Here is a 14,019-nt window from a genome sequence, read left to right as displayed (position 1 = left end):
TCTCTCTCTCTCTGGCAGTAGTTCACTGCCATAACACACACACAGACACACACACACATTCACACACGCTGCCAGGGAAGCCAGGCTGCACTCCTCATGATCTCATGCCACATTAGGAGAGAAGCTTTCTGGCTGGGAGAAACATGGTGTGTGTGTGTGTGTGTGTGTGTGTGTGTGTGTGTGTGTGTGTGTGTGTGTGTGTGTGTGTGTGTGTGTGTGTGTGTGTGTGTGTGTGTGTGTGTGTGTGTGTGTGTGTGTGTGTGTTACTGAAGGCTAGCTGGCTAGGAGGAACTGGATGTTACTAAAGTGTTTAAAGTTCACTTGAGGCCTGTTGACTCTAGAAACTTATCTTAATCCTGTCAGGGTCTTGGTAACACTTGAAACCTTTTATCACAAGACCAACATACAACAGTTAACGTCAGCTTATGGCAGCTGATTTACTGCAACACAGACATAACACAAACCGTTATCTAGGTAAGTTGGCTGGCTAACGATAACTAGCTGACACACAGAACAGTTGGTGTCATGCCTGCATTAAGGCAGTTGTTTTAAGCTGACACATATGACGCTGTAATGACGTACATCCACACCTCTGTTGACCCTGTGGCCTGGGGTTTATTTGGTTCTTTATGAGTTGGAGGTAAGCCTTGAGCGCTACGGCAACAATATCATAAGTTGAAGGATGGGGAGTCTGGAGGGGATTGGGAGAGGAAGTTACCAAATAGTGTTATAAAAGTGTTGATGGAGAAGGAAGGAAGGAGGGATGAGGAAGGAATCAGTGAGGAGGAAGGAGTTAGGAAGGAGTTAGGGAGGAGGAAGAGGTTAGGGAGGAGGGAGTTAGGAAGGAGTTAGGGAGGAGGAAGAGGTTAGTGAGGAGGGAGTTAGGGTGGAGGAAGGAGTTAGGGTGGAGGAAGGAGTCAGTGAGGAGGAAGGAGTCAGTGAGGAGGAAAGAGTTAGGGAGGAGGAAGGAGTTAGGGAGGAGGAAGGAGTTAGGGAGGAGGAAGGAGTTAGGGAGGAGGAAGAGGGAGGAGGGAGGGGGAAGGGGGAGGAGGGAGGAAGGGGGAGGAGGAGGGAGTTAAGGAGGGAGTTAGGGAGGAGGGAGTTAGGGAGGAGGAAGGGGGAGGTTAAGAAGTGAGTTAGGGAGGAGGGAGTTAGGGAGGAGGAAGAGGTTAGTGAGGAGGGAGTTAGGGTGGAGGAAGGAGTTAGGGTGGAGGAAGGAGTCAGTGAGGAGGAAGGAGTCAGTGAGGAGGAAAGAGTTAGGGAGGAGGAAGGAGTTAGGGAGGAGGAAGGACTTAGGGAGGAGGAAGGAGTTAGGGAGGAGGAAGGGGGAGGAGGGAGGGGGAAGGGGGAGGAGGGAGGAAGGGGGAGGAGGAGGGAGTTAAGGAGGGAGTTAGGGAGGAGGGAGTTAGGGAGGAGGAAGGGGGAGGTTAAGAAGGGAGTTAGGGAGGAGGGAGTTAGGGAGGGGGAGGTTAAGAAGGGAGTTAGGGAGGAGGGAGTTAGGGAGGAGGGAGATAGGGAGTTAGGGAGGAGGAAGGGGGGAGGTTAAGAAGGGAGTTAGGGAGGATGGAGTTAGGAAGGAGGAAGGGGGGAGGTTAAGAAGGGAGTTAGGGAGGAGGGAGTTAGGGAGGAGGAAGGGGGGAGGTTAAGAAGGGAGTTAGGGAGGATGGAGTTAGAAAGGAGGAAGGGGGGAGGTTAAGAAGGGAGTTAGGGAGGAGGGAGTTAGGGAGGAGGAGGGCGTGAGGAGGGAGTTAGGGAGGAAGGAGAGGAGGAGGGAGTTAAGGAGGGAGTTAGGGAGGAGGAAGGGGGAGGTTAAGAAGGGAGTTAGGGAGGAGGGAGTTAGGGAGGAGGAAGGCGTTAGCAAGGGTGAAGGAGGAAGTAGTTGAGGAGGTGGCTATTGCTTTCGGACCCTGCCCCAGGGGCTGAATGGGTGCAAGATGAGAAGTAGAAAGAGACTCTCTCCCTGGGAAGGCCTTTCACTAGGAACCTGTTGCTGCAGATGTCCATTCAAAACCCAGACCCAGCTGAAGAGAGATATAGAGAGAGCGAGACCACACTCCTGCACTGAAAATTGAGAGAAGAGCGAGCCAGACTCCATCACTGAAAATTAAGAGAAGAGCGAGCCAGTCTCCATCACTAAAAATTGAGAGAAGAGCGAGCCAGACTCCATCACTAAAAATTGAGAGAAGAGCGAGCCAGACGCCATCACTGAAAAGAGAGAAAGACCTCCACATTGCTGCTCTGAAAGCCACAGAAAGAAGGAGAGCGACATAGAGAGAGACCCAGCCTGAAAAGAGAGAGAGAGAGAACAATGGGTGCTATTGTCAGGCCTTAGTCCCTTTCACTGCTGTTTCTCCAGACTCCAGACTCCTGCAGTAGGCTATCTGTGAGTACATCTGTAGGGCTGACGTTACCATCCTCTCCACTCAGACACAGAGAGGCTCAGGGAAACTACAGATCCACTCGGCACGGAATGGACGTACTGTAACAGTAGCCTACTGAAGTCTGGATGCTAAGCTAGTTTAGCGCTTATTGTGTCTATTCTCTTCTGGGTTAGGGTGGGTGGCTACTGCTTGGGATCTGGTTGGTGAGTCGATCTTGTTGCTTGTGTGTGTGTGTGCGTGTGTGTGTGTATCAGTGGTGTATTAGGGCGACAGTTAGCCTAGCTGTTGAGAGTGTTCCCTGTGTGTTTTAATTTGAAAGTGAAAGTGAGTGTTGGGCCAGTAATCAAAAGGTTGCTGGTTCAAATCCCCGAGATGACTAGGTGAAAGACTGTTTATGTGCACTTGAGCAAGGCACTTTACCCCAGTTGCTCATGTAAATTGTTCTGGATTAGAGTGTCTGCTAAATGACTAAAATGGGATAGAGTAAGGCTCTGTTTCTCTCTTTGTAAGGAGAAGATGGTTGGTTGTATGTTTTCACTGTGACTTCAGACACAACAGTGATGTTACATGACTGTGTATATATTCACTTCATATGATAGTACATACCATTCAGCAGATGCTTTTATCAATGCAACTTACAGTCATGCATGCATAGGTTTGACGTATGAGTGGCCCCAGCGGGAATCGAACCTACAACCCTTGGCTTTGCAAGCACTGTGCACTAGCAACTGACCCATACTGGACAGCGCTAACAATTGTTTTGGTAACACTTTCCTTGACACCCAGTGTAATAACAAAAAATGGCTACTTTGGAGAATCTCAAATATAAAATATATTTTGATTTGTTAAACACTTTTTTGGTTACTACATGATTCCACATGTGTAATTTCATAGTTTTGATGTCTTCACTATTATTCTACAATTTAGAAAATAGTAAAAAATAAAGAAAAACCCTGGAATGAGTAAGTGTGTCCAAACGTTTGACTGGTACTGTATACTCATTAAGTATGTAGTATACAGTATGTTAGTATTGGTATTCGAACACAGCTCTGGTCCTCCTACAGTAAATCAACAGTCTGTTTTATAAGAAACGTTTAACGGAACACTTCACAGACGGCAAGCAACAGCATCATGGTGAAAGAATGAGCTGGGCCGTAGAATAATAATATGTGGAACATAGTTGATCTAAAAGCAACATTTCCTCTTCGCTGCTGCGACCTTCATAACACATACACTTACTCACAAGCAGGCATTGTGTGTGTGTGTGTGTGTGTGTGTTCGTGTGTGTGTGTGTGTGTGTGTGTGTGTGTGTGTGTGTGTGTGTGTGTGTGTGTGTGTGTGTGTGTGTGTGTGTGTGTGTGTGTGTGTGTTCGTGTGTGTGTTCGTGTGTGTGTGTGTGTGTGTGTTCGTGTGTGTGTGGCTACAAGGTAAGGAACAGTAGGAGCAGACAGAGAGACAGAGCGTCTGAACTCTGAACTTTCTCCAGGAACCAGCGTCTACTGCTTAGCCTCCCCTGTACACTCCCCACTATCACACGCACACACACACACACACACAAACACAGCACACAACACACAGACATCTGTCGAAACATGGTTGACTCTATCTCCCACTGCCAATGCAGGCACCACAGACATCTCAAACATTCATAAATACTCGCCTTGTTTTCCCATAAAATAACCCCTTTAAAGGAGCTTAGCAATGACACAGCAGACTAATCCAGTATTTGAATATCACTGTGTGTTAGTATTTACGTTACAAGTAACACACATATTTGCTCATTACAAATAAGTTCACAGGAGGACATCCAGAGGATGTGCATGTCTACATAAACGGTGTCTTTCCAAGCAGATCTGTAGTTAAGACTTGTAAGTGATAGGTGAGTGGGGATGCAGGTAGCCTAGTGGGTAAGTGCGTTGGGCCAGTAAGCGAAAGGTCGCTAGGTAAAAAAATCTGTGGATGTGCCCTTGAGCAAGGCACTTAACCGTAGTTGCTCCTGTAAGTCGCTCTGGGTAAGAGCATCTGCTAAATGACTAAAATGTCAAATGTAGAAAGACACATGAACTAACTGTTATCAGCTTCATGTTTGTTATTCTTGCCTCATCTCGTGGTTGAGACCAGTGGTAATCATCTCGTGATAGTACTGTCTGCCAGCCTTGTCTCTCTGGTCAATGGGAGGACACAATGCATACATGTAGGTCTAGGGGCTATGGCGAAATACCTATTTTGAAAGAGCAGTGTTCTCTATGTGTGTGTGTGGGTGGAGGGGGGTGTGCCAGTGTACTTGCTCTCTCATGATGTCAACTGCTCTCCTTTGAAGTCCAGAATTATTACATTATTCAACCCAAATCCCTATGAAAATCATGAATCAGTTCTTATATCATAAAAGTCATTTTATTTAATGGCTGCCTTTTCAACTGAGCTCTGTTTCTCTCCTCTCGGCATTGTGACCTTTGAACCAGTCATTTCTGCTTGTCCTGGTTAGACTACTCACTGTGTGTACATTTTCTGTACCACAGGAGTTTGGTGGCACCTTAATTGGGGAGGATGGGCTCAGTGGAACAGTATCAAATACATCAAACACGTGTTTAATGCCATTCCATTTGCTGTGTACCAGCCATTATTATGAGCCGTCCTCCACTCACCAGCCTCCACTGGACACAGCGATTCATGCTCGCAGTGCATGCACACACAAAGACGCACACATAAAAACAAACACACAACCTCAACTGTTGATCCTGTATAGTCAGCTGGTTCGTTGCAAACAGAGCCAAAGTGTTGCTCCTCTTTCAGTCTGCATCATAAATTATTATATATTTTCCCTACATTGTAAATGTCCTTTTTTTTTATGTTGAAATGAAAGCAAGCAATTGTCAGCATTGATGAGAGGCTGGCACTGAAGACAACAGGTCATTCGGAATGCACAGAGAGAGAGAACCAACATGTATTATTCAGCCACTGAACTGATTTTGTTTGTTTATAATGTTTTGTGTGTCGTGTTGTTTCAGCTTTATGACAAAATCAACACAAAGTCATCGCCCCAGATCAGAAACCCCCCCAGCAATACTGTACAGAGGGCCAAGGAGGTGAGCGCGCACACACACACTCACACACACACATACACACACACACACACACATACACACACACACACACACACACACACACACACACGTACACACACATACACACACACATACATATTGATACAATATTGTGTTGTGTGCTTGTCACCATGCTTGTGTATAAGATATTATTCATGACGATTTATGACGTGATGAACTCTATAGAACACCGCACCCTGCTTCATAATTCCCTGACCACACACTCTGCTTAATCAACAAGGCTCTAGCCATTAACACCTCTCTCTACTATTCATTAGGTTCACATCTCAAACAGCACCCTATTTCTCATGTAGTGCACTATGTTTGACCACAGCCCTATGTGGCTCTGATCAGAAGAAGTCAAAACTGGTGCCCAATGTGTGGAATAAGAAATCTAACTCTTCACTGCTGTTATCTACTTCGGCTATCTGCTGCTTGTTTAACATTGGGTCAAGCTGGCCTGAGGTCAGTGTTTGAAGGAGTTGAACCTCTTCTCCTCTCCTCTAACCTCTTTAGTTTTTTCCTCAAAATAACAACAACCTCATAGCTATGTGTCATCAGCTAGGTAACAAACCTGGGTTGTCCACAACACAAAACTCAATACTATGTTGGCTTTCTGAGCTAAAGGCCAGCCGTTAGGCTCTGGGAGCTAACATGAATCTTCAGGTTTCAGGCAAGGTTACTCATCAAGAGAGTGTAGTTCACTGAACCACCTCCACTTATGACAGCCCCAGCTAGCTTTACATTAGGATATAACTGTAACGTGGTTAGACGTGAGAGCTACACCCCAGTAGAGTACGGTGGAGGTGAAGTGGTGAAGTGGAGGTGTACAGAAGGGTGTAATTGTGTAGCTCAGTTGGTTGAGCATGGATCTCGCAAGGCCAAGGATTGTGGGTTCAATTCCCACTGAGGTCATGCAAAAATATATGCACGCATGACTGAAAGTTGCTTTGGACAGAAGTGTCATGTATTATTATAATATACACTCAGCAAAAAAAGAAACATCCCTTTTCTCAGGACCCTGTCTTTTCAAAGATAATTCGTAAAAATGCCGCCAGCCATACTGCTCGTTCTGCGCGTAATTTCCTGCAAGACAGGAATGTCAGTGTTCTGCCATGGCCAGCGAAGAGCCTGGATCTCAATTCCATTGAGCACATCTGGGACCTGTTGGATCGGAGGGTGAGGGCTAGGGCCATTCCCCCCAGAAATGTCTAGGAACTTGCAGGTGCCTTGGTGGAAGAGTGGGGTAACATCTCACAGCAACAACTGACAAATCTGTTGCAGTCCATGATGAGGAGATACACTGCAGTACTTAATGCAGCTGGTGGCCACACCAGATACTGACTGTTACTTTTGACCCCCCATTTGTTCAGGGACACATTATTCCATTTCATGTGTCTGTGGAACTTGTTCAGTTTATGTTTCAGTTGTTGAATCTTGTTATATTCATACAAATATTTACACATGTTCAGTTTGCTGAAAATAAACGCAGTTGACAGTGAGAGGACGTTTCTTTTTTTGCTGAGTTTAGAAGAGTATGACTCTGATCTAGGATCAGATTCTAGGGGACTGGTTCTATAGTCGGACTGGTTCTATAGTAGGACTGGTTCTATAGTCGGACTGGTTCTATAGTAGGGCTGGTTCTATAGTAGGACTGGTTCTATAGTCGGACTGGTTCTATAGTCGGACTGGTTCTATAGTAGGACTGGTTCTGTAGTAGGACTGGTCTTATAGTCGGACTGGTTCTATAGTAGGACTGGTTCTGTAGTAGGACTGGTCTTATAGTCGGACTGGTTCTATAGTCGGACTGGTTCTATAGTAGGACTGGTTCTATAGTAGGACTGGTCTTATAGTAGGACTGGTCTTATAGTAGGACTGGTTCTATAGTAGGACTGGTTCTATAGTAGGACAGTTTTGATCTATTAGACTGTTAAACACTGAGGCTGTGTTCCATTCCAAAAGGTTTCCCCCTGAAAGAGAGGTGGACAAGAGCAGAAGGAGTAGGGACAACTGTTTCGTAATGGAATGCAGCCTGCGATCGAATCTGCAGTCTTTTCTACAAACATACAGGGTCTATTGGGTTTTGTTTCCCACTGTTAGTGAAGCTAATCCACAGCCTGTTGGATCATTCATAGACACTGTTAATATAATAAGGAGCTTAGACTGCTTGTTTATTTGCCCTTTGTTAGTAGGTCCTGAGCTACACACACACACTCAGACACACACTCACACGCACACTCACACTCACACTTACACACGTGCACACACTCACACACTCACACTCTCTCACACACAAACGCACACACACACGCACACACACACTCACACACACACACACACACACACACACACACACACACACACACACACACACACACACACACACACACACACACACACACACACACACACACACACACACACACACACACACACACACACACACACACACAGCATATTTTCCAGATATTTGTTGCCTAGACTGTAGTGTTGAACAGTTTTGGCTTCCTTTATGCACCATTAGTACCAAACAGGCTTCACATACACTGGTACATGGTGTTTGCGTCTAGCTGGCTGAATTCACACACTCTCAATGAACGAACTAGGAGAGAGAGGGAGGGAGGGAGGGATGGGTATGGGTTAGACGGAGGGAGGAGGAAGGGAGGGAGGGAGGGATGGGTATGGGTTAGACGGAGGGAGGATGAAGGGAGGGAGGGAGGGAGGGATGGGTATGGGTTAGACGGAGGGAGGAGGGAGGGAGGGATGGGTATGGGTTAGACGGAGGGAGGAGGAAGGGAGGGAGGGATGGGTATGGGTTAGACGGAGGGAGGAGGAAGGGAGGGAGGGAGGGAGGGATGGGTATGGGTTAGACGGAGGGAGGGAGGGAGGGGTATGGGTTAGACGGAGGGAGGGAGGGAGGGAGGGAGGGAGGGAGGGAGGGAGGGAGGGAGGGAGGGAGGGAGGGAGGGAGGGAGGGAGGGAGGGAGGGAGGGAGGGAGGGAGGGAGGGAGGGAGGGAGGGAGGGGTATGGGTTAGACGGAGGGAGGAGGAAGGGAGGGAGGGAGGGATGGGTATGGGTTAGACGGAGGGAGGAGGAAGGGAGGGAGGGAGGGATGGGTATGGGTTAGACGGAGGGAGGAGGAAGGGAGGGAGGGATGGGTATGGGTTAGACGGAGGGAGGGAGGGAGGGATGGGTATGGGTTAGACGGAGGGATTTGGGAGGGAGGGAGGGATGGGTATGGGTTAGACGGAGGGAGGGAGGAGGGAGGGAGGGAGGGAGGGAGGGAGGGAGGGAGGGAGGGAGGGAGGGAGGGAGGGAGGGAGGGAGGGAGGGAGGGAGGGAGGGAGGGAGGGAGGGAGGGAGGAAGGGATGGGTATGGGTTAGACGGAGGGAGGAGGGAGGGAGGGAGGGAGGGGTATGGGTTAGACGGAGGGAGGGAGGGAGGGAGGGAGGGAGGGAGGGAGGGAGGGAGGGAGGGAGGGAGGGAGGGAGGGAGGGAGGGAGGGAGGGAGGGAGGGAGGGAGGGAGGGAGGGATGGGTATGGGTTAGACGGAGGGGAGGGAGGGAGGGATGGGTATGGGTTAGACGGAGGGAGGAGGAAGGGAGGGAGGGATGGGTATGGGTTAGACGGAGGGAGGAGGAAGGGAGGGACCTTAATTGAAAATGACTAATAAAATGACTAATAGAAAAGTCACCTATTTTTATTTGTATTTATTTATTTAACCTTTATTTAACTAGACAAGTCAATTAAGAACAAATTCTTATTTACAATGACGGCACCTAGTAAAATACTACTTGAGTAAAAGTCTAAAAGTATTCGGTTTTAAATATACTTAAGTATCAAAAGTCCATGTAAAAGTATACATCATTTCAAATTCCTTATATTAAGCAAACCAGACGGCACCATTTTCTTTTTTTAAATATTTATGGATAGCCAGGGTCACACTCCCAACACTCAGACATAATTTACAAACAAAGCATTTGTGTTTAGTGTGTCCGCCAGATCAGGCAATAGGGATGACCAGGGATTTTCTCTTTAAGTTTGTGAATTGGACAATTTTCCTGTCCTGTTAAGCATTCAAAATGTAACGAGTACTTTTGGGTGTCAGGGAAAATGTATGAAGTAAAAAGTACATTATTTTCTTTAGAAATGTATTGAAGTAAAAGTAAAAGTGGCAAAATATAAATACTAAGTACAGATACCCCAAAAAACGACTTAAGTAGTACTTTAAAGTATTTTTACTTAAGTACACCACTGGGAGTTTGTATGGCATTGGATTATAGGTGTGTGTGTGTGTGTGTGTGTGTGTGTGTGTGTGTGTGTGTGTGTGTGTGTGTGTGTGTGTGTGTGTGTGTGTGTGTGTGTGTGTGTGTGTGTGTGTGTGTGTGTGTGTGTGTGCGTGCGTGTGTGTGTGTGTCTGTTTTTTTGTTGCCTACTTCCTCTAGCAGTGTCCTCATTTTCTTTCTGAGTTCTGATCTGAGTGTCTTTCTAGTCAATGTTAGACACAATGATCCAGTATTTCACCACAGAACGAAATCTCCTTTATTTCTTGCCACCAGTGACTTAAAGGGACTTCCTCTGTGATACTCTGCTTGACTTTCTGCTGCTGATCCTCAGTGGCGATACTAAAATAATTTCAAAAATTAATACTAGCACTTTTTATATTTGACCCTGGTCCTAAACCTATAGACACTAACCTTTCCCCCCGACGCCGTCATCTTAGACTTTTTCAACTTTACCCCCCTGACCCTCTTGACAACCCCTGGCCTTTGACCCCATGACCCCTGACTCTTCCTATGAGGACCAAGGACATCCTCAGAGGTCACGTGTAACTGTCCTCCCTGTGTCCTCCTCCTGGTCTAAAGAGCTCCATCCAAGACGAAGCAAGTTCCGCTTTGAAACACCTGGAATATGTAAGCCCTGAGACGCCTTTCACAACACACACACAGACACACACACACACACACACACAAATAAAACAAAGAAAAACGAGTTGGTTTTATTTTAAAGCAATTTTGTATTTGACAGGAGACTGGGAGTAGCGTAGAGCTGTCTGTGACGATGCATACATTAGGCTGTAGCTTGACCCATGTAAGCTGTAGCTCAGTAGCACGTGTGTGAGTCTATTGTGGAGTCTGTAGTGTGGCTGTGAGTGTATCCTCTCTAAAATAGGTCGTAAATTGTTGTGTAGGTCAAGTTTGTGATCCGTTCCGTTTTCAACTCAGAAAGTGAAATTGAACGTCCTGATTGATCAGAGGCAATGGATACAACAATAGCAAACACACAGATTGATCCATAGCGATGTCACCTGGTCTCACCACTCATTTACATTTTTACATTTGAGTAATTTAGCAGTTGCTCTTATCCAGAGAGACTTACAGGTGCTATTAGGGTTAAAGCAAAATTCCACCAAAAAACTATCTTTTGGTATTTATTCCATTAGTCCACTGTTGACATAGTCCCAAAATGTTTTGCTTGATGGCAATCAAGTTTTCAAGATATGTAACTTTCAAAATACAGAAATCATCCCTGTATGATGCATTTTTCATCATATGACACAAACGCAACAAGATATGTGACTTTCAAAATACAGAAATCATCCCTGTATGATGTGTTTTTCATCATATGACACAAAACGCAAAATCATATGATGGAAAATGCATCATACGGGTATGATTTATGTATTTTAAAAGTTAAATATCTTGAAAACTTGATTGCCGACAAGCAAAATATTTTTGGGACTTTGTCAACAATGGACTAATGAAACAAATACCAAAATCTCATTTTTGGGTGGACTTTCCCTTTAAGTGCCTTGCTTAAGGGCACATTGACATATTTTTTTACATAGTCAGCTCAGGGATTTGAACCAGTGACCTTTTGGTTATTGGCCCAGTGCTCTTAACTGCTAAGCTACCTGCTGCCCATCTGCCACAGACACACTCACACACACACTCCAAATCGCAAACACCTTTACGTGCCAGGACTCTCCATCTCTCAATTCAGCAGGCAGGTGTGACACAACAGGACCTGACTCCAAATCAGGTCACTCCGAGAGGCCAGAGGGCATGAACAAGCCCCGAAGAGGAATCTTATTGGTTAAGAGAAGCCATGAGGAGGGACCTTATGGGATGAATATTTCAAAATGCAATTTGTACTGGTTTACGTGGTTCTAAAGGGAGGGGGGGTTAGGAAGTGTGAGAGGGTATTACTGTATGTGTGTATACTCAGACCAGAGGTTGATGTACTCCTCAGTGTGTGTTTGGGACAGGCATTAAGCAGGACTACTCTACTACTTTACAGAAAGGCCATGTGACCTGTGCCCTGTGCTTTTGTGCTTCCACCTTACAGGTACTGGAAGAGATCTCTTGTTACCCAGACAACCACGACGCCAAGGAGCTCAGACGGATACTGACCCAGCCGCACTTTATGGTGAGTGAAAGCACACACATACACACACACCTCGACTTGGCTGTGTTTAGGCGTCATGACTGAAGCTATAGCAGAGACAGAGACAGACAGAGAGGGGGCCAGATAGAAGGAGAGAGACAGATAGGTAAGGACAGAGACAGAAAGAGAGGGGGCAGATAGATGGAGAGAGACAGAGGTAAGGAGAGAGACAGAAAGAGAGTGAAACATCAGTGAGAGAGCGAGAGAGAGAGAGAGAGAGAAACCGGGGAACAGAAGAGAGAGGAAGACTCCAAAGGGAGGTGTTGTGATCAGGAGAAAAACACAGGTATGGGTGCTTTAATAGCTGTTCATCTCATCACATCAATCAGTTACTGTGTCTTATCCTCCTCTCTGATCAATGAAGGGGTCAGTACTACGGAGGTGAGAGAGATGGGGGAGAGGAGGAGAGGGAGGAGTTGTCCTCTTATCACTGAGGCATAATTAATCACACACCTCAGGATGGAGAGAGCGAGAGAGAGAGAGAGAGAGAGACTCGGTCTAAACATCAGCACCACAGGTATCTTCCACAAAGCTGTAAACGATCTGAGAAACAAGGCAAGAAGGGCCTTCTATGCAGTCAAAAGGAACATACAATTCGACATACCAATTAGGATCTGGCTAAAAATACTTGAATCAGTTATAGAACCCATTGCCCTTTATGGTTGTGAGGTCTGTGGTCCGCTCACCAACCAAGAATTCACAAAATGGGACAAACACCAAATTGAGACTCTGTATGCAGAATTCTGCAAAAATATCCTCCGTATACAACGTAAAACACCAAATAATGCATGCAGAGCAGAATTAGGCCGATACCCGCTAATTATCAAAATCCAGAAAAGAGCCGTTAAATTCTACAACCACCTAAAAGGAAGCGATTCCCAAACCTTCCATAACAAAGCCATCACCTACAGAAAGATGAACCAGGAGAAGAGTCCCCTAAGCAAGCTGGTCCTGGGGCTCTGTTCACAAACACAAACAGACCCCACAGAGCCCCAGGACAGCAACACAATTAGACTCAGCCAAATCATGAGAAAACAGTTGATCAAAATATTATTGGTTTTTAAATTCTTTGTGGGTCTGTGTAATCTGAGGGAAGTATGTGTCTCTAATATGGTCATACATTTGGCAGGAGGTTAGGAAGTGCAGCTCAGTTTCCACATCATCTTGTGGGCAGTGTGCACATAGCCTGTCTTCTCTTGAGAGCCAGGTCTGCCTACGGCAGCCTTTTTCAATAGCAATACTCACTGAGTCTGTACATAGTCGAAACCTTCCTTAATTTTGGGTCAGTCACAGTGGTCAGGTATTCTGCCACTGTGTACTCTCTGTTTAGGGCCACTCTATCAGCAGGATAGAACAGCAGCCTCTGGTAAGACACGGGGCGGGGGCATATGAATATACGTAAACAACAGCTGGTGCACGATATTTAAGGAAGTCTTTTCTACCTCAGGCGAGGTTTTGCTCACCTGAGATAGAGTATCTCATGATAAGCTGTAGACCACACTATCTACCTAGAGAGTTTTCATCTGTATTTTTTTGTTGCTGTCTACATACCACCACAGACCGATGCTGGCACTAAAACCACACTCAATGAGCTGTATACTACCATAAGTAAACAGAAAAACGCTCATCCAGAGGCGGCGCTTCTAGTGGCCAGGGACTTTAATGCAGGGAAACTTAAATCAGTTTTACCAAATTTCTATCAGCATGTTAAATGTGCAACCAGAAAGAAAAACATTCAAGACCACATTTACTCCACACGCACAGAGACGTGTACAAAGCTCTCCCTCGCCCTCCATTTGGCAAATCTGACCATAATTCTAATCTCCTGATTCTTGCTTACAAGCAAAAATTAAAGCAAGAAGAACCAGTGACTCTGTCTATAATAAAAGTGGTCAGTTGAAGCAGATGCTTAACTACTGGACAGTTTTGCTATCACAGACTGGAATATGTTACGGGATTCCTCCGATGGCATTGAGGAGTACACCACATCAGTCACTGGCTTTATCAATAAGTGCATCGAGGACGTTGTCCCCATAGTGGCTGTACGTACATACCTCAACCAGAAGCCATGGATTACAGGCAACA

General features: G+C 46.1%; 1 protein-coding gene across 23 annotated transcripts in view; it reads left to right on the top strand.

Annotated features, from left to right (window-relative positions):
- The window catches only part of LOC106586786 (peripheral plasma membrane protein CASK), a 231,170-nt gene that overhangs the window by 176,488 nt on the left and 40,663 nt on the right, over positions 1–14,019 (top strand). For 10 of the 23 annotated variants that reach the window (XM_014174439.2, XM_014174433.2, XM_014174430.2 and 7 more), the window contains 2 exons: positions 5,390–5,467; positions 11,836–11,916. In XM_014174439.2, coding sequence (XP_014029914.1) covers positions 5,390–5,467; positions 11,836–11,916 — 159 coding nt within the window. The other 13 variants (XM_014174421.2, XM_014174419.2, XM_014174420.2 and 10 more) reach the window with 5 other exon arrangements.

This window comes from Salmo salar, chromosome ssa25, assembly GCF_905237065.1.
Source record: "Salmo salar chromosome ssa25, Ssal_v3.1, whole genome shotgun sequence".
Classification (NCBI taxonomy): domain Eukaryota; kingdom Metazoa; phylum Chordata; class Actinopteri; order Salmoniformes; family Salmonidae; genus Salmo; species Salmo salar.
This window is presented reverse-complemented; position numbering and strand designations above follow the sequence as displayed.